Source organism: Phyllostomus discolor, chromosome 1 (genome assembly GCF_004126475.2).
Source record: "Phyllostomus discolor isolate MPI-MPIP mPhyDis1 chromosome 1, mPhyDis1.pri.v3, whole genome shotgun sequence".
Taxonomy (NCBI): Eukaryota; Metazoa; Chordata; class Mammalia; order Chiroptera; family Phyllostomidae; genus Phyllostomus; species Phyllostomus discolor.
The window spans coordinates 67,017,974-67,037,247 of NC_040903.2; the positions used below are offsets into that span (position 1 = coordinate 67,017,974).

General features: G+C 47.1%; 1 protein-coding gene across 2 annotated transcripts in view; it reads right to left on the reverse strand.

Annotated features, from left to right (window-relative positions):
• Positions 1 to 1,196: 1,196 nt before the first annotated feature.
• Positions 1,197 to 19,274, reverse strand: part of FAM171A1 (family with sequence similarity 171 member A1) — a 127,323-nt gene continuing 109,245 nt past the window's right edge. For both annotated transcript variants that reach the window (XM_036024131.1, XM_028505869.2), the window contains 3 exons: positions 7,899 to 8,015; positions 4,754 to 4,868; positions 1,197 to 4,133 (listed from right to left, as the gene is read on the reverse strand). In XM_036024131.1, coding sequence (XP_035880024.1) covers positions 2,432 to 4,133; positions 4,754 to 4,868; positions 7,899 to 8,015 — 1,934 coding nt within the window. In that variant the 3' untranslated portion in view covers positions 1,197 to 2,431. The remainder of the gene's footprint in view (positions 4,134 to 4,753; positions 4,869 to 7,898; positions 8,016 to 19,274) is intronic.

Sequence of the window (19,274 nt, forward strand, 5' to 3'; positions counted from 1 at the left end):
ATACTGGTGGTAGACCCGGGTGCCTCCAGCCTGACGGGAGGCCAGGAAAGCCCCCGCCCCCAACTTCCTGCCAGGTCTCCCACAACTGGTGCTGTCAGGTCCTTCTGGAGACTGATGCTCTAAGGAGTGACTGCCCTGGCAGCAACCTTGGGCAGAGTGCGAAGGGCTGGGGACCCCCCAGCATCCCCCGTCACCTCGGTCTGACCCTGCATACTCTTGGACAGGCCACTTACCTTTTCTTTGGACAGTAGGTGATGAAGGGCCTCTCCCTGGGGTCTCAGTGGGGTCTGCAAGGGCTTGCCTGCCACCTATTGGTGGGATTGTCCACTCCCAGAGCTCCCTTCATTTGTTAAACCACAGACACCCATTTATTTGTTTATTTTTTAAATCACCATCTGAGGGTATATTTATTGATTTTTTTTTTAGAGAGAGAGAAGAAGGGAGTTGGTGGGGGGGAGAGAGAGAGAGAGAGAAACATTGACGTGAGAGAGAAACATCAATCGGTTGCCTCCCACAGGGTACTTGAATTGGTTGCCCCAACCGGTTATGGAGCCGGCACCCTTTCGATGCACGGGACAACGCCCAGCGGAGCAACCCTGCCTGGGCCACAGACACCCATTCAGACGTCCCGACACTGTGGGGGAATCTCTCAACAGCTTTCCCTCTTAAAAGCAAAATACTAAATATCAACACTTTAGAATTAAAGTAATAAAAATCAGCCTGGTTAGTTTCCTGCCTGCTTGGAATTCACGAATAAAGATTTTGTAAAAAAGCTATTCCTATAAACATAACTAGCTTCATTTATTTCCAGTAATCTCTTCCATGTTCCGATGTCTCCATTAATTATTCTGAGGAATGGTTTTACACATCTGGGATGGTTCTGGCCACTTAATGAGGTCTTTTGGAAGCTATTCCAAGGTGAATCAATACTGAACATAAAAGAAAACATCAGTTTCCTGTGAAGTGCAGACATCTCTCCCTGTCTGAAACAGCTCACAATGTTATTTCGTATTCTTGAATGAAATGAAACGCAGCAAAGGTAGACTTTTAAGGACTTAAATCATAGTGTAAATGTATGGTCTTTGGATATAAGTCCAACCAATTGGCATTTAGACTGCCAAGAAAGGAACAGTGAATTCTTCATAACAACTTTGAAACAAGTAATGGCTCAGATGAATGAAAAGGACCACAAGATAGCTTTCTTTCCCTTCAGAGTTTATTTTGAATGTTCATTTTTGGATAACCAAGCAGCTCTTTAAGGAGAATGCACAGAAGAGTCATTCTGGCACTTTTGGATAGTACATAAGATTCTTTTTTTTAATAGTCACACTCAGTCCACTTGCTCAGTCCATACTCCACGTTAGGAGAGCAAGATCAGCCCATAGGATTCCAGCGTTAATATGTAACTGTATATACAAACAGCCAATAAAACCATAATGGTGGCCAGGGGCCAAAGGGATGGGGGGGGTCTCTAAGGTGTCCTCTAGTCTATCTTAGCTACACAGAATCCACGTCACACAGGAGAACGAGAGTACACTGCGCTGGAGTCAGAACTCTGCGCACCAACGGGCACTTGGCAGCATGCAGTTCAAAGAAAAGGGGCATCGTTTAATAACTTTATAAAATCCAGGCAGTTCTGTTACAGGAGTTAAGAAAAACAAAGAGGATAAGTGAGGGACTGTCTGTTGTCACTGTAAAAAAGGCACTTGGAGTTAATGGGACCAGAATTGAAGGATTCTCAGCTGATAAAAAATTTCAGTACAATTCTATTAAAAGGCTTGGATGTTACGAGATGACACTCAGGAGTTCCTGAAAAGAGACACAGAAATAAACCACCAAGAAGCAGAACGGATGAAAACGAAGGACTAGAATCTTGACAACCAAACTGGGTTTTATAAAAATAGTGAACCAGAAATGAAACCCAAGCAAAGCAAAAACCTAAGCAAAGTAAGAGCATGAAGCAGCAATGCATAGCTTTCCTTTGAGGTAATGAGTACCTCGAGACACTAAGTGCCAAGCTAATTTCTCAATCATAACTTCATAGGAGCATCATCATGATAAAACTGACTCAAGCAATGCAAAAAGAGTTTCATCTGTTCCCAGAATCTGAAGGAAAACTGAGGTTATCATTAGAACCCAGCAACATCACTTGGGGTTTTTCAGTGTCCTCGGAGGGGGGGACACATCGAGTACGTGGAGGGACATTCAGACACTGCGTTGGGCCACCTCCCCGGTGGTGGCAAGGCGTCCCTTTGCTAACCGTCTTTCTTCTGAGTCGTCGCTGTGACTCCTTTCTGAGGTTCACACGGACGACAACGGAAACGCCCGCTGGCCACGGCCGCCCTCGCTCAGCTTCCTCCGCAAACACACACGCACTTCCCGAAGTAAGACTTTTTGGCAATTTCGTTAGACAGGGTGACTCTGCGTTCGCTCATTTAATGTTAAATGCCATCAGGGGTCTCTCTTCCCGCTTCTGCCAGGGGCTCTTCTTGTCCTCTCCTTGATCATCGTCGTCCTCATCTTCGTCGTCCTCGTGAGCAGATCTCTGATCGGGGCTGGCCAAGGGCTCCGCGGGGACGTCCGCAGTTCGTTTGGTCGTCTCCTCCTGCAGGCTGGGCAGCTGGCCGCCGCTTCTGCGGCTCGAGCTGTCCAACAAGCATCGCAGGGCACTGTCGTCGGGGGTGCAGACGGTGGTGCCACAATCACTGCCACTTTGGTCCATGTCTTCCAGGTAGACGAGCTGCGTGTAGGCAGTGCTGTCCGCCGCCCTGGGCTCCTTCTGAGGATGCTCCTGGACTGGTGGGTGGTTCTGCGGGAGAGACAAAGGATCTCCTCTTCCCTTCCGGGCGGATTTTGGTTCATTCATATCCACACCCGAGTCCAAACTGGCATCGTTACTTCCGTTCCTTCCAGCTCTTTGGAGATCTATGTAAGAGTGTCTGACATGCGCGTTGGACCTGCCGTCCAGGGAGACGAACCAGGCCCGGGGGTGTGGGAGCGGCTTCCCGCCACCGAGTTCCATCAGGGCCTTCTCGGTTAGGAGCTGGACCTCGCTGTTCATCTGGGCCAAGGCCGCGTCGTTCAGGGATGCTGGGATGGACAGAGACTCCGACATGGACGCGTTCTGCGGGCTCCACTCCCGGCTGCCTGCGTCTTGCAAGTGCTGCTGAGAGATTGCCTGGCAGGATAAGGGCTGGGCTTGGATCTGGGAGGAGGGGTGCGGGAAGATCCCCGCATGGGGGCTGGAGAGCTCGGCCTGTAGTCTCTCGATTTCCAGCTGCTGGTCTGCCGGGACAACCAGGGGCTGGCCCACGTACGAGTGGTCCCCGGGGAGTTTCATGTAGTGAGCGGGGATGACCAAGGCGGGCAACACTTTTCTGTAAACGCTGTCATTGACCTGGTCAACGGAACTGCAGCACACCAGCTGGCCGGGCCGTGGAAAAGACGTAGGCCTTTCCAGGTGGTCTACGGATCGCGACATCATACATTCAGTAGGTCTGCGGTCAAGCAGCTGTTCTTTTTCGGGAGAGGAGGGCGTGGGGGGGTACATGTGTTCCTGAATGGTAAGCTTACTTGCTGTGGAAATATGGGTAATGGAGGCCTGACTGTCTCTATCTTGCTTCTCAAACAAAGGCTGTGACAGCATGGCATTGTAACTCCTCCTGTAGTCACTGCTGCCAGGGGACTCATAGCCTTCCCTTTCCACGGATTTCCTGGACTTTAAGGGGAAAATCTCCACGGACTTGTGGTAGTCCTTCCCCAGCGTCCCACTCGGCGTCAGGTTATCAAAGGAGATTTGGCTTTTATCCTCTTCCTTATGGGACAGGAGTTCCTCCCGAGAGCTGAATTCTTGGGAGGTGCTGTAGGAGAGCTTTAGCATGGGGGTGTGCATGTCCACTTCTCCGTTGGAAGACATCATTTCCAGATGGACGCCGCTCATCAGCTCCTTTGTGCCCGGGGCGTCCGGGCGGCTGTGGCTGGTGACGGAGAGCGGGCCTGGGAATTCCGACTCCCGGCGGGAGAACAGCAAGTTGATGTGAGACATGGAGGTGGACTGATCTCTTTTGGAACTCTCCAGGGCTGCGGGAAGCTGCAGTTTTCTGTGGTGCTGACGAGGTTTCAAGCACTTCCGCCTGCGATCAAAGAGACAATAATCCAAACCCACAGATTAAAGATGCTCTTCATGGTCAAGTTTCAAGTAAAACCCTAACTCACAACTGCCAAAGAAAGAAACAAGACAACACAACTCACTGGCAGCGGCGGCAGCCAGAAGCCTGCTCCCCCCACACCCTCAGCCTGATTTTGATTCACAGCAGCACCATCCACAGACTTCACCCTCAGGCTTTATAAGTGTATCCGAGTTATTCATTCAAAAGCAGTTACCCGAAGAATCGACAATCAACATTCTTGCAAACGGAATAGACGAGGCATCACGATAAAAATACTTCTGCTTTGTCCTTGAGAATTTCATGCCTTAATCAGTGTTTAGGGATATTCTGAACAAATCACAGGACAACTGTCAGACATTTCTGTTATAACACCCCTTCTAAGCAGCGTTATATACAGTGTGCCTCCTGTGTCCTTTGCTCGTTTGCAAGTTAGATGACAAATGTTCCGTTTGTAGACATTTTTTTTTATGAGGAAAAAAGGGACCTCAATCAGAGAGAGGAGAAAAAAAAAGAGACCTCCATATCAATACTTGCACAAGACATTCTAAATGAAAAAAGATATTGCCAAAATGGTAAAACGTTACCTGCAGTAATATAAAAGGAGACACAGCAAAACCAAAAGTATGAAAGCCATTCCTCCTAAAATGGCCAAAAGAAACACCGTGTGATACGTGGTGATGTCCTGTGTGACCACGGGACCTGGAAGGCCAGAAAAGGGCATTTTAGATTGGTGAACCCTTCAAGTATAAAGAGGGATAATGAATAAAAATGTCATGTTTTTATTACTGTTACGGGCCTGGAGCAGGGCAGATGCAAACACCCTTCAGACGATGTCACAAGGTCACGCAGCGAGGAGGGACGACCGCGCCGGCGGCACTGAGGCGGCCGTGGCCAGGGGCACCCTGAGTGTGCACACTGCCTGCAGCCTGTCAAGGGTCCCTCCCTGGCAGAGAGAGCCACATGCGTTCAGCATTCTGAACTCGCGAATTTAATAAAAGCAAATGGACGCACGATAATATAACAAGTGGGGCTCTTATGCTCAGAGAGACATGGCGTGGGTATCAGGAGATTTTATATGACAGGAGAAAAAAATCACAGGATTTTATTCTCGCTTTCACTGGTGGTCGTTAGGACACTGTGCAGGCCCTTTGCCTAAATAAATCGGTTGAGACCTACAAAAGGAATGGACCCTGACTTAAATCCACCCCTAGCTTATTACAGGGTGTCAAGTGTTTCTGAAGGCCTTCCATTTTTTAAAAATAAAATCCTCCTCTGCAGTGACTTTTCAAAATGATTAACCTTATGTGGCCACAGATCTCCCCAGAATTTATAGACCAGATTATCAGAGATAAGCAGACTTTTTCATTTACATTGTAAAGAATCTCAAGAGGCGCTGTGACTTAACTCTTTATGTTCAGTAGTTGTAAGAATGTATCTTAATGTCACCGGCAGCGGATCCACAGTGACAGCACCCCCCGACCCGCCCGCCCCTGGGGCCACATCACGCTCTCTGGGCCCTTCCCGGTGCCCAGGTGCCCTGGCAGGGCCCTGAAAGTGGGAAGGCAGGAGTGCGGTTTTATGTTGTTTCAGAGTCGTAAGGCTCTGATTACTAAACACCAAAAACATGCATCTGCTTATTGATTTTTGATACTCTAAGGGATAGATTTCTTCAAAAATCTCTTAAAGGAGACAAATCTCTTAAAAGCTTGACAAACCCAAAAAGGTTTACTAGTTTTTGTAAACAGTGACATTACTGAAGTTCCCAGATGACACCATTCTCTCTCAAACGTAATCCGCTTCAGTGGGGTGGAGTTTATATTTACCAAAGTTGGAAAAATGTCTGACAACTATATCCTGCCTTAATCATGCGGAGAAACAACTGTGTTGCACAAAGACCTCCACGGGCATGGGGCACGCACAACAATCACTTCCAGATCACTGAAGCTCGATTCTTTTAAGTGCTTAAAATGTCATTATTTTAACTTCTGCCCATGGAAACCTTTATAAAATTCACAGGCATACTTTATTTCCTTCTTAACCAGAGAATTGAAGAGGAAAGCCCTAATTATGTTCTAGTTGGTGCAGGGCTCATGAAGACACCGCCTCACTGTAATTTGTTTTAATAACAGCGACGGCTGTGAGATTAACAACATATGTGTTTTTACATTAGATGCCATTGGGGCTGTGCCATGCACGCTTTTTATAGGTTTTTCCTTCCCTGCTAGGAAGCTCCAGCGGACCCACACCCAGCGGTTCTTTCTCCCCTCTTTACAAAAGTACCTATTAGTCTGTCACATGGCGGGAAAAGGGATGGCCAAGGTTGTTTGAAACAGGTCTAAAATGAGAGTTGACTTTAATGCTTTGTGCTCTCTACTTTGGTACTTAAGGAATTTCTTTTCTTCCTTACTCTTCATCATATTCTAGAGAGTTCCAATTTGGAGACTGGGTCACGCCTATATTGCTGCAAGAACAGTATCATAAAGGGAAGCACTCTGTCAACACAGACGTTACGTGTGCACTTCTTCAGTATGGGAATATAAAGTAGACGGTGACGGATCTTTCCACACCCATCTAGGAATGGCCTCCAACAAATTAGCTGCTTTGGGAGTCTCAGTGTTCAGCCCAGTGGTAATTCCATGGCTAAAATATTCTGGACTCCCATCTTGGAACTGCCTTCAGGCTTAATTTACAAGAGGCTCCTTTCAATCCCAGCACACTTTGACCTAGGCTCAGTCGCTCACTTCACTCACCAGGCTGGGATGTGCATGACTTTCAGAGGTACCCACGAAAACCAGGAATCGTCTGCACATAAAGATGTGCCATCAGTGAGGAGTTTCACCAAGGAAGGCAGTCCAGGGATACAAATTCGAAATGCATTTTGAGCAATGGAACCAACACTGGAAATAACTTTCCTAAGGTGACTATTTTGAAAAACAATGCTGGTCCTGGCTGGGTAGCTCTGTTGGTTAGAGCACCATCCCAAAATGCTAAGGTTGTGGGTTTGATCCCTGGCCAGGGCGCATACAAGAGAGAACCAATGAATGCACAACTAAGCGGAACAGCAAATTAATGTTTCTCTTGCTCTAAAACCAATCAGTCAAAAAATTGGAAAACAAAACAAAACAAAACAAAACCAAAAACCCAATTCTGGAATGCTCACTGGGATAAATTAGGGCACAAAGGTTAAAAAAAATAAACTTTTAGTCACACTTTAAAAAAAAATACAAGTTCATTCACATTTCCTAAATGGAGATACATATTCTTCTAGATACAAAGCTATTGGTTGGCTCTTCCTAACCCTTTCAGAAATGCCAGATTGAGCTTTTTGCCCCAAGAACTCCATGACGACTTTCTGTGAGTCCCTCCGTTGCATGCCTTTCCCTGCGTGTTCGCTTACACCAGGCCACAGCTGTTTCAGGAATGAGGGAGGAGGTCTGAGCTGCCTCCGTGGGCTTTAGATTAAGAATTTCCTATGGCAGCTGTCTAAGAAAAACAGAGCCACGAGACAAGATGATTTTCTATGCATTATTCTTATCCTGCATGGGAGAGTTCCAACCAGAACTCCCCCACCCCCACGAAATAACTCAGTTTCATCATCTGATTTTTCAGACTCTCAAGCATTCCTGAGTAAGATTTGATGTCACTGCTGAAGTTATTTTCAAAAGTGCACTCAGCCTGACCCCTCAGAGACATCATTCCCTGTGACTGCAGGTGCTGGCTGCACGTTACCTGGGTTGGGAGGAGGCATGGCTGCCACCCAGTATCCCAGCTGAGGGGCGATGTACGTCCACGTCAGCTGGCTGCCCTCCTGGTGCACGAGGCCTAGGCCACTCTTCAGCCACGTCCCTGTGGGGTGCAGAGAAAAACTTCAGTTCTAGGCATGCTAACCTCCTATTTAAGGCTTAGGCACGTTGTACAAGTCACCTAAAATGTCATGTTCATAACCGATGAGGTGGCCAAAATGGGCTGCATACAGCTTTCTGTAGAGATTCTTTCCAACTTGCTTCACTTCAGATTTTCTTTGCCTTCCTTACTAAATTCCCTTCAACCACTTTATCAAACATTCCTGCTTCCAAACACAATTTTAGCAGAAGTCTTTGGAGTTTAGGAGGAGCATAAAGGTAGCATGACAGGGGCTGGTGGAAGTGGGAAGTGGGGGAAATCCAGCGCTGTTTATATTATTTAACCTCGAACATGTAAGTGAATTTCCTACGCAGAATCACAGACTAGCTACATCAGAATTGCCTAGGAAAGGTTTTTTTTTTAGTATATACATAGATTCATTGGTCCATCTTTGCCAATACTGACCCAGAAAGCCTGATGTAGGTGACTATTTTCAGAAATTTCCAGTTAGTGCCGGTGCTGGAAGAACACGGATTAAGTCCAAGTCTGTTCTTTCGGTTATTACTTTGACTTGCATTTAACATTAACAAGAACCCACTATGTGCTGGCTAGTCACAGTGGGTAATGTTTCATAAACACTCATCCCTCACTTGGTATCCGCAGAGGATCAGTTCCGGACCACCAGAGATACCCAGACCCAGGGACACTCCAACCCCCTGTAAGAACAACACACGCAGCTGGCCCTCCGCACCTGTGGACGCCCAAGCTCGAATCAAAAATACGTACGGTGGGAACTCGGTTCTTGAACTTAATTCATCCTGGAAAACTGTTCAATAAGCGATTTGTTCGAAAACCAAATCTCCTTTGTGTGCCACCTGAGAGATGTGTGACCGATCGCATAGGTATCAGCCTGAAAGGGCTGTAGGCAAGAATTGAGACCTGGAGTCTTGCTCAACAACCGAGACATTTTTCCCATGATCAACTTGGTCAAGAGTCGCATTGTTGAGAACCAAGACGTCTGAGAACCGCGTTTTGACTGTACTGTTTTCAGTCTGTGGTTGGTCGAATCCACAGATGCAAAAACCATGGATACAAAGAGCTGGTAGTACATTATCTATAATTCTCACGACAACCCTGTGAAGTTGGACCTTTTCCCTTTATGAATGAGGACACTGAAGACTGGTGTACTACAAAACTCTTCCAGGGCCTCCCAGGCAGAGCAGGGTGCCTAGGTAGGTCCTTCCACCCAAGGCTGGTGCTCGTGCTTCCGCTCTCCTGTGCTGCATCCTAGATGACTTGAATCGAAAGAGTTCGATGACTTTTTCACTTTGTAGGGTTTCTAGGAACAGACTCATTGCCCAGTCGTTCAGCTGTCACCTGTCTTACCTGCAGAGAACCTCCCTTTGAGACCTGTGATGGAGTCTGGCAGCAGACACAAGGGAGTGTGCTGGCCAGGCCCCACAAGGGCACACGAACACTCACCCCACCAACCAGCAAAGACACTGGCCATCTCTGCAGGCTCCTGCTCCGCCTCAATGCCCACGGTGCTCCTGCCCAGCTCAGCTCCCTCCTGCAATCATCCACCACGTGAAACTGCCCTCGTCCACTTGAGACTAAATGCACCAACTGTGCACCAAACAATCTACCCTCCAGGCTCCAAATCCTTGCCTTGCCTGTGTACACATATCACTGAGGTGGCAATCATGGATTTTTTTTCTTCCTCTTGAAGAAAGAAATAATAGTTGGGGCTGCTTTAAGGGACTTATCGGTTGCCATAGCAACACTCAAATGCAGTGGGAGGAAAGGTGCGCAGTGATGCCTCCGAGCTTGTATGCCTCTGCTGACTGCAGCTGAACAAAGAACTGGAGAAGCCGGGGTCAGAAGGCACCTTGCACCATCTGACTGTCCTGTGCTACAGGCTGAACCGCGGCTCCAGGTGCTTCTGCTCAAGTTAGATGACAATACCAACTGGAAGGTTTCCAAAATGAGTATGGGAACAAGGATGCCTAATTCCAATTCTTCTGCTGAATGCCATCCCAGAGATGATGAAGCCACTCAGGGCATCACTCCTCCGAGGCTAACGAGGAAACAGATGCAGAGGACATATGACACAGGAAGTGAAAGGGTTTCTATATTTGGTACTAATGTTTCCTTGAAGGTAGAGAACGAATTGCTTGTGACTGTTTCCACTTCTCCCTGCCCTCCGGGACCCCATACTGAATAGCTCATGACTTACATACCACACCCCACTCCCACACATGCTCTCCCACAATAGCAGCCCTGCTGGGATCTCCGTATCAGCCAGGAAGTGGCTGCACATTCTTTGGTTTAGTTTTCCCCAGATTAGAATTTTGAGTCATTGCTCTTCAAATGGAGCGGATGCTGGGTTAGGCTAAAGGGGACCCACATGGAAAGGCCTGGAAGCTCAAGAGTCCTAATTCCTGTTCATTTGAAGGCAAACTACCTAAATGTGTCACTAAGTTGTCTCTGCCTTCTACAACACAACACAGCATTGGGAAACACTTTAAAAATGCCTCCCAGTTACACTGGGGATAAGTCTCATGGGTGGACACACACACTCCATCCAGCCAATGAGTCTCTACGTCCAGCCTGGAGGGCCCTCTGTCCAGCAGCAGCAGTGGTGGTGATGCGGGTGGGAGCCAGAAAGGCCAGTGACGAAAGGACACGCAGCTGCTTTGGGAGCACAGGGAGGAAAGAGTGTCCCCTGGGGTGCACAGAAAAGGCTTCCAGTTGAATTGAGCTTTGATGAACTGGTGGGGACTGTCAATTGGTGGTGGAGGGGGTGGAGTAGAAGGAAGGAGGAGGGGATTGCATACAAGAAGGCTTGCAAGATGTAGTGGGTGGGATGGAGGTGCAGGGAGGGAGGGAGCTGCTGGCGGGTGCTGGAAAGGAGTTTAGTGCTTGCTTGCCAACGGCTGGGCGGGGCTTCAATGCCATCAGCAATAGGAGGCCCCTGGGACCTGGAAGTGGAGGCACAGCTGGTGGAGCTTTCCTCGCTGCCTGTGCCTCTGCCACTGCTCCCACCCCCTTCACACTTCCTGGTGCGTCTTCATCACACGCTCTTCCACCCAAGCCTGTGTGTGACCTGGCTAACAACGGCTGCTTCAGCCTCACAGTTTCTGTGTTTTCTAAAAATCTACCAATCTTTTAAGGTTTAAGTCACACCATGCATTTTCCCAAGTTCCTCCAGCACTCAAGAATCTTCCACAATGGTGCCCTCCCAGGGTGTGTGTTCCTGCATCACTGATTTTCCAGAAGCATCTGCCCCCCATTGGCCTACCTCACCTCCTCTCTCAGACCAGAGGCTCTGCATGAGTGGGCCAGGTCTTAGTTTCCTTTGTCTTCTTCTCAGCACACAGAAGTCTCTTTGGTGTGGGAGACCGGTAGTACTGAAGGAGCAGTGAAAACTAGACATGCAACTTCAAAAATAATACCAGACGACCTTCTGTGGAAAGTTGGGCTGGTCAGCAGGCAAGATCTCCTGACAAAACTGAGGTTCAGATTGTGACTCCATCCTTTCCAACTAAAGGGAACAGAGCCAGCTGAGAAAGAGGCATTGCTTTTGGCCTAAGTTTTCCATAGAATGTACTCATACTCAGGATACAGAGGGTGACGCTACTGAGATTCAACGATCATGCAAGCGTCATTTTGTAGGAGGAGTAGGAGGAAACAAGCTACAGGGAACACGAGAGTGAAGGAACTGCGTACCGGAGACTGTGCCTCCAGTGACTGAGTCCTGACGCTGCAGGGAGAGGACGCTTTCCCCAACTGAGCAGTTGGTGCGCAGTGGAGGGGTTTCTGGTGCTCACGGCTGGGGAACTCGTGCCTGGACCTTCCTGGTGACACCAACAGCAGAGCACAGACCTCTGAATAAGGCTCCTTGGTTTGATGAGGTCATGTGACTGCTGGATCCAATTCGGCCAGGGTGCTTAACGGGGGTCTCTCTCATCCGCGTGGGGCCCCAGGCACAGCTCAGACAGAACTGGAGAGGGACCAGGTTGCTCCTGCTGTGTGGACAAGGAAAGCTCCACCCGTAAGGCCTCTGCTTGTTCTCCTTGTCTGCCCCCAAGCCTGCTGCATGGGTCAGAACAACTGCCCGAAGGCCTGTCCTGGCTAAGCTCGTTTCCTCTGTGGTCCAGACACAGAGCAGCCCCTGACATCATCACAGCAGCCCAGCAACTGCTTCCTCTGTTCACTTCACCCCTGTGCTCCTCTTTCTCCTTGCTCCGGACTGGTCCCTCCCAGCCTCTTCCCTTTGAGGCCTTGCTACTGACTCACTCAGGGTCCTCTTCAAAAGTGGGCAGATGCTGGGAACATGCCACATGTCTGGGCAGGTCACCTGATGCAGGTGTGCATGCAGGACGCTGTGCTTCCTTGTGTTGTCCCACGAGCCCAGCCAGGAGGCCACCTTCTTCCAGCACGGCTGCTCTGGCTCAGAGCATGGCCGGCTGTCAGCTGGGTCACTTGGGAGTAGGCTGGTGGCCAGGAGCACCTCTTTGCTCTGCCCAAGGTCCGTGGCATGTCTATTTCCGGGAACGTATGTGTGTGGAGGTTATACAGCAATCCTGGCATTATCACCATTCGGAAATTCTGCATTACAGAAATTTCTAGACTGGTGGTTTCCAAATAGTTTTTAAAAGCATTTGAACTCCATAATGCTCTTTCATGTGACCTTAAGCCATAGTTAATACATAGAATAGATCAAGGATAAGCCTCTCTGTGTGAAGGTGAAGAGAACCCCCCTCCCAATGGCAACTCCTGACATCTCCTGAACACAGTTTGCCAGTTATTTTTTGTGTAACTTGGGTCTGATTTGCCATCATTGAAAAGGCAGTTTTATATAATTCTAAAAAGCATCATTTACTCCTGCCTTATAAAACAGAACATAATTTTGATTTTTTCTGATAGCTCAGGGTCATGATTATGACGGACTACAATGTGAGGCTTGAAAATACTGCTGTCCTTAGGTCCCTACTGAGGAACATGACATCGTTTGCTCTCACACTGAACTCCCACCCACACCCGTGTTCGTTTCCCATCCCTTCCTTCCCCTTTCCCCCCTCCCTCTCCCCTGCTCTCTTCCTCCCCCTTTCCTCCCTCCCTGTGCGCTGTCGTCAGTGTGTCTACAATCTGCCCTGCTCCCTCACCACCAACGGCCCCCAAGCCCCACCCAGGGTGGTCCGATACTAGGACCACCTAGCTAACCTACCCCACTAAAACTGTCTGTAGAAGACTGTCAGCAGGCAGGGTGATGGACTGGGGAACAAGACAGTGGTATTCTGAATCCAAGCCTGGTATTTTTTCCTCTTCCACACTACACCCACAGGTCAGTTTCTGTGTGAAATGTCATTCTCTAGAGTTAAACCTTACACAATGGAAAGATTTAGAGATATTTTTGAGAATAAATGCTTTGTTGAAAAATCATCCTCATCCTTTGAAAATGACTTAGATATGTATTCAGCTGGTAAGGTTCACTGTGTATAAAGAGCACCATGAGTTCCTAACTTGGAAGCTACACCGAACACCAAGGATTATCACACACAGCAACTGATGGACAGAAAAAGATACATCTCGTGCTGGTCTGTATGATCTGATGAGGCCTCTCAGCAATCACCAAGGGTGCTGCTGGCTTGCTTGGTTCCCAAGCGGTGATGAAATCAACTTTTATTTACAAAATACAAAGAAAAGTGAGCTCAAAATGGTCGTCAAAATGGAAAAGAACTCAACAATATGAAAAACGGCCCAGCACACAAGGTCTAATTTGAATATGACCCACAGAGCTCAGCCTGGCCTGGTTTTCCTGCCTGGAAGCCCCACATTAGCTTACCACCAGGCTACTGCATCTCAGCATCTGCCAACAAGCAGAAAAACCTGGTATGAGGAGCACAACTGATTTTGAAAAGGAAACTGTAGGTGAAAACCCACACTTGACCCGATTACAAACTGAAGTTGGCACCTTGCACAGGAGCAATGTGCAGGGACACGAGTGCCCACTCTGGCGCTGACACTGGTGACAGTGTGGGACCGCAGGTCACTGGGAAAAGAGAAGTCCAGTAGGGAAAGGGTGAACTGGCCCCAACATAAGATAATCCTGCACATGGATACCAGCTGTGCCTGTGAATTCCAGCTGTGCCGCTTTCTGGTGGTGTGACCTGGGGCCTTGCCAAGGGTGGCCAGCAGAGGACCTGCAGGTCCTTCGTGATGTCACTGAGGGAGGGGGGAAGTTCAGGAGCTTTGGTTTCACATCTCTCTTGTCCGTAATCCATGCACATCCTCGTGGTCTAAGCACTCACAGAGGGAGTTCTGCTTCCTGTTCAACATCTTCTAACTGGCACACTTTCCCTGAAAGGGGCTGGACTGAGTTCTACAGGATCTATAAGCTGGGGCACATGAAGAAATTCCATGGCCACTCAGAAACCCATCCCACAGCAGTTCTTTGAATTAAGAGGTGGACATTCACACGTGACATATGGTCATCTTTACTCCTGCATTTAATTTCATTGTGAAACAGCTGGTAACATCTATGGGGAGAGGTGAGACACATGTGTGCATGACACAGGCAGGAACTCAGGCAGCAGGAGCCCACGGCTGTCCCGCCACCCTGCTCTGGTTGGTGACCCCTGGGCTGCGGTGACTACTGCTGAATAATCAGTATGGCGTGGGCATTAGCTGGTTTGAGGAACAACTGTCTCAAGAGAAGTGTGCGCCTCTCAGATCCATAGCTAGTGCTTATCAGCATCACAATCGCCGACTGCAGTCATGGGGCCTGTCCAGATCCCCCAGCATGCTCAGTTTCTCTAGGAACCACACGCCTGACTTTTCCAGGCTTTCATCTGTGTTACCTTAACCTATAGCCTCTACCACACTTTTCTACCAACTGTGCACATAGGAGTACCGAGGTCTCTCTTATGCATGCCTTAACAAAACTGGGACAAGATCGCTTACTACAATCAGAATATAAGAATCCATCACATTCATCAGAATAGCAGAAACAGGGCCAATCTCTACTTTTATGATATTGTGCAGCAGCCTTCCTTTTTCCCGATTGAAAGTCTATGCCTTCGAGTATCTGTTTCCTTCTTTAGAATGATTTTTCCATGAAATCTGTGAGGAAGAAACATTCCTTGTTAATTACATAGCAAAGCATTAACCTGGTGGTCAATTATCTAATCATTCTTGTTGAAAGCAATCAAACTGAAGAGCAAAAGTTATGTACAGATGGCTGGATTCGTATAGCTTTAGGCAAGTACATTTCAGGACTGGTTTAAACAAGAATAAAATTAAGGGAAACTTGCTATAAACAACATCCTTCTGCTCAAATAATAAAAATCACAGATATGTTGAATTATTAGAAATTAAAACAAGAAAGGAATCTGTGCTCAGCTACAACATGTTCCCAGGGTACTTTTAGGGTAGTTTTTCAAAAAATAGATTCTTAAAAATAAATGTAATTAAGCAACTGATCCCACTCCACCCCCTACCCTTGCTGCTTTAAACTTTAGATGAGTTATCACCAAGATTACTGAAACAAGTTTTGGGAGACAGCAATAATGGGAAACTATACAGATTCTGGCAGAGTTATAGAAAGCTTATGCCTTAAATAGTAGCCAGAAATAGTAGAATATATAATGGCACTAATAAAAACTAATGAGAGAATTCTGAACTTACAATAGGTATACATAAATTTTCCAGAAAGTAGTTCATCAGACTACAGGCTAATTAGGCCCAAATGGAGAGAAATTTTGTTCATTAGCTAGTAAATCTAATATCCATCTTGCAATTACATCTCAGAGGGGACAGGGTGGGTTAGCAGACTGGGATTCCAGAAGGCACAGCCAATGATGGCCAGCCTTTGAAAACTTGCTCAAAATGAGGGATAGCGCAAGAGAGAAGTTTACAAACAGCTGGATAGATGCCATAAGATGCTCCAGACCAGTGCTTTTGTTATAGTGGCGATCTGGTAAAAATGCAGATTCTCATTCAGTGGGTCTGGAGTGAAGCAGGGGATTCTGCAGTTCCAGCGGGATCCCCATCTGTGGACCACATTGTGAATAGCAAAGCTCTAATTTAGTCACACTTTTGTGGGTATGGTGATTCTTTCAGAAAACCCCGAGGCCACTTCCCACCATGTGGCTGTGCTATATCAGCTGGGCAACCAGTGCTTGAAGCAACTTCAGAAATATACATTTCTGAATACAGAAATTTTAAATTTCTAATACATTTAAGAAATAATGTAGTTACTTATCTGACAACAGGCCAGGAGCTGGCAAACTAAAATACAGCAGATCCTCAAATAATGTTGTTTTCTTATAACGTTGATGGTGAGATGCCTTGGAAACTTAACTCTGGTTCACGTCAAGTAGCCTGTGGTACAGTTGGTTTTGTTACATGTCCTTTCGCTTAAAGTTGTAGTTTCCAAGAGCCTACCGAGGAGGATGTGAAGTGAGGACTCCCTGTGCCTACAGGAAGTAGTGCCCCTGTTGTTGCGCCCTTGTTTTAAGGGGCAGTGCTGCTTAGTGAGCTGGTTCCTTTGTGTGTGGCCAAATTCCTTCTAACCTTAAGATCTTTGTGTTGACTGTTTTTTCTGCCCAGGGCATACTATCCACACGAGAGTCCCATGTTAGGTTCCTGGTTCAGGATCTCAGCTCAAACATCACCTCTCCAAAGGGTCTGACCAGCTAATCATTCCCTCTGACATCACTGTGCTTAACCATCTTACTGTACTTGTGCCACCTGAGTAAACTGGCCCGCTGTCTCCATTTAGAACAAAACATTCATAATTGCAGGGACCTTCCCCGACTTGTTTCATCATTGCTTTATCCCAGAGCCTAGAAGACAGTAACATCAGGCACAAAGATGTTCAATAACTGTTTGCTGAAATGAATGAATTGTTTGATTTTTTTTTAAAGAGAGGCCAAAAATAGAAGTCGATGGCAAATCTTTCAACTTTTAAATGTTGGCCAGGATATTAAAGCACAACAAATAAACAAATGCCCCCAGATGAACTGTGTGGGCCAAACTGAACACACCTGGGGATGGGGTGTGGTTTGGCGCTCCCAGATTCAGTCCATTACCACGTTAAGCCACTGTAAGTCTTGCCACAGAAGCAGGGATGTACAAAAATCTGATGTACTACAGAAGGAACGGGAGCTGAATGCTGAAGGAAGTCTGGTTTGCCCCTCCCCTTCTCTGCTCGCTCTGATCCCTGGATGTGCAAATGAGCACTTCACTGGGCTCCGTTTCATCTTCTTCCTGATGAAGGAAGAGTGTGGCCCCCGACCTACTGGGTTGTGTTGCAAATAGTGATGAAAACTGTTGGTTTATAGTAACACCTGTTTTGCTAATGGATAAGCTTAGCTGAGAATGAGTAGGAAAAATACTTTTTTCAAATGATCTCATTCTTTCCAGCCCCTTCAATTCAGATACACTTCGAACTGTACATTTGAAATGGCTGGGTCACCACATACAACTACATCCATGTGACATATGACAGAGCAAGCAAGGATGCTTTAGCGGAGACCTATAATGAAGCACCTTCTGTGCAGGCTGGGTTTGCAAAATATCTGTGTTCTGTGTGTGCGTGTGCATGTGGGTGGTGCACAGGAAGGGGTGATTCACGGGAGGTGGCTCAAAGAACCAAGATATTAAGAACATAAACACGTCTGGCGATGTGTTGGGTGTTTTCTGTGCTGTCTCTCTTCAGTCTTACACAACCCTGAAAGGTAGGTATTCTAGATCTCATTTCGGAGGGGAGAAACATGAGGTGCAGAGAGGTCCCTGATTTGCCTGAGGAGAGGCCCACCCCTAACGTTTGCAGAACTCAAGGCAAGAGTACAAATGAAGGTTCATATACAATATATCTACATATTTAATTTATAAAGCAAGTGATCACATTGTTAAATAAGTGTGTCCTCTCCCTCCACCATAATTTTAAAATAGCCTAAAGGCCAGGGTCCAATGTAGAATCCCTAGATTTCTCAGAGCTCACACAAAAGGAGAGTTAGCTTGTGACCTACCCCCCTTCTCTACTCACGCCCAGCCTTAAGCACATGGATGCAGACCCCCACCCATCCACTGACACGTCCAAGCTCATTTCCCAGCCAGCAGCCACTCCTTTGCAATGTCTCTGGCCTGGGGGTGTGCCTGTGACATGAGTATGTGAGCTGACAAGTTTGCCCTTAGGAGATGGACCTGAGGGAAAGGACCAGGAAGCCAGATGAGACCTGTTTGGGCAGGGAATTCTGGGGCCTTGGGGACCAGGAAGATGTTCTAGAAAGGAGGGCTCAGCTTCCAGGTGGCCACATCCCTTTGGCTCAGAGGACATCTTATCTCATGGGGAAGGGGCACAGCTAAATGAGGACCAGAGTGAGGCCCTCGAAAAAGGGGGCTGAGAGCCGGAGTCCCTCTTGCTCTGCCCAAATAGCAGGGCTACTAAGAGGTAAAATTTTATTCTGAAAGACCTATCTAAAAGGTTTCCCCGGTAATGCACACTTTCCCAAGATTAAATCTTAAGTGTCGATGAAACTCTACCTAAAAAAGATACGAGGCAAGGACTACGATTCATACCAATGAGTCCCAGACGTGACTCATGTACAAAACTACTTTTAAAAGAAAAATAAATATCCCTATGCAATGTGTTGACTTTATTTAAAAAATCATAATGTGTTAAATATGCCCTCATATGAAAGAGCTTAGCGCTCAGACAAAAGTATAAAACCAAAACAAATTTGTAAAGGGAACCTGAAGCCATGTTACTGAGGGAACTAGTCACCTGCAACTTAAAACACTGACAACAGGTGGCCAGGGCGGGGCTCCTTTCGAGCTCAGTGCACCTACGTTCAATCTCCTACCACTTTTCTCTAGGTGAACTCACCATGAAGTCTTCCTCTTTCAGCATACGTTGATTTCCTGCTTTGTTACTATGGTAGGTTGTGTCTTTCATGGATCACATCTGTCACTGTTCAGTTCTCACTAGTCCTATTCTATTACATAGTCTATTCATACATGCAGATAAGGCAATACAAGTATCCGATGGTTTTAAATTCTGTATTAAGAGGGTGAGAGACAAGGAGACTTGGATGAAGGAGGTCAAAAGGAACAAACTTCCAGTTACAAGATAAATAAGAACGAGAGCTGTAATGTACAATATGATGATGTAATAACATGAGAGATGTAACATACAACTTGATTTCTAGTTAATGCTGCTGCATGGTATATATGAATGTTAAGAGAGTAGGCCCT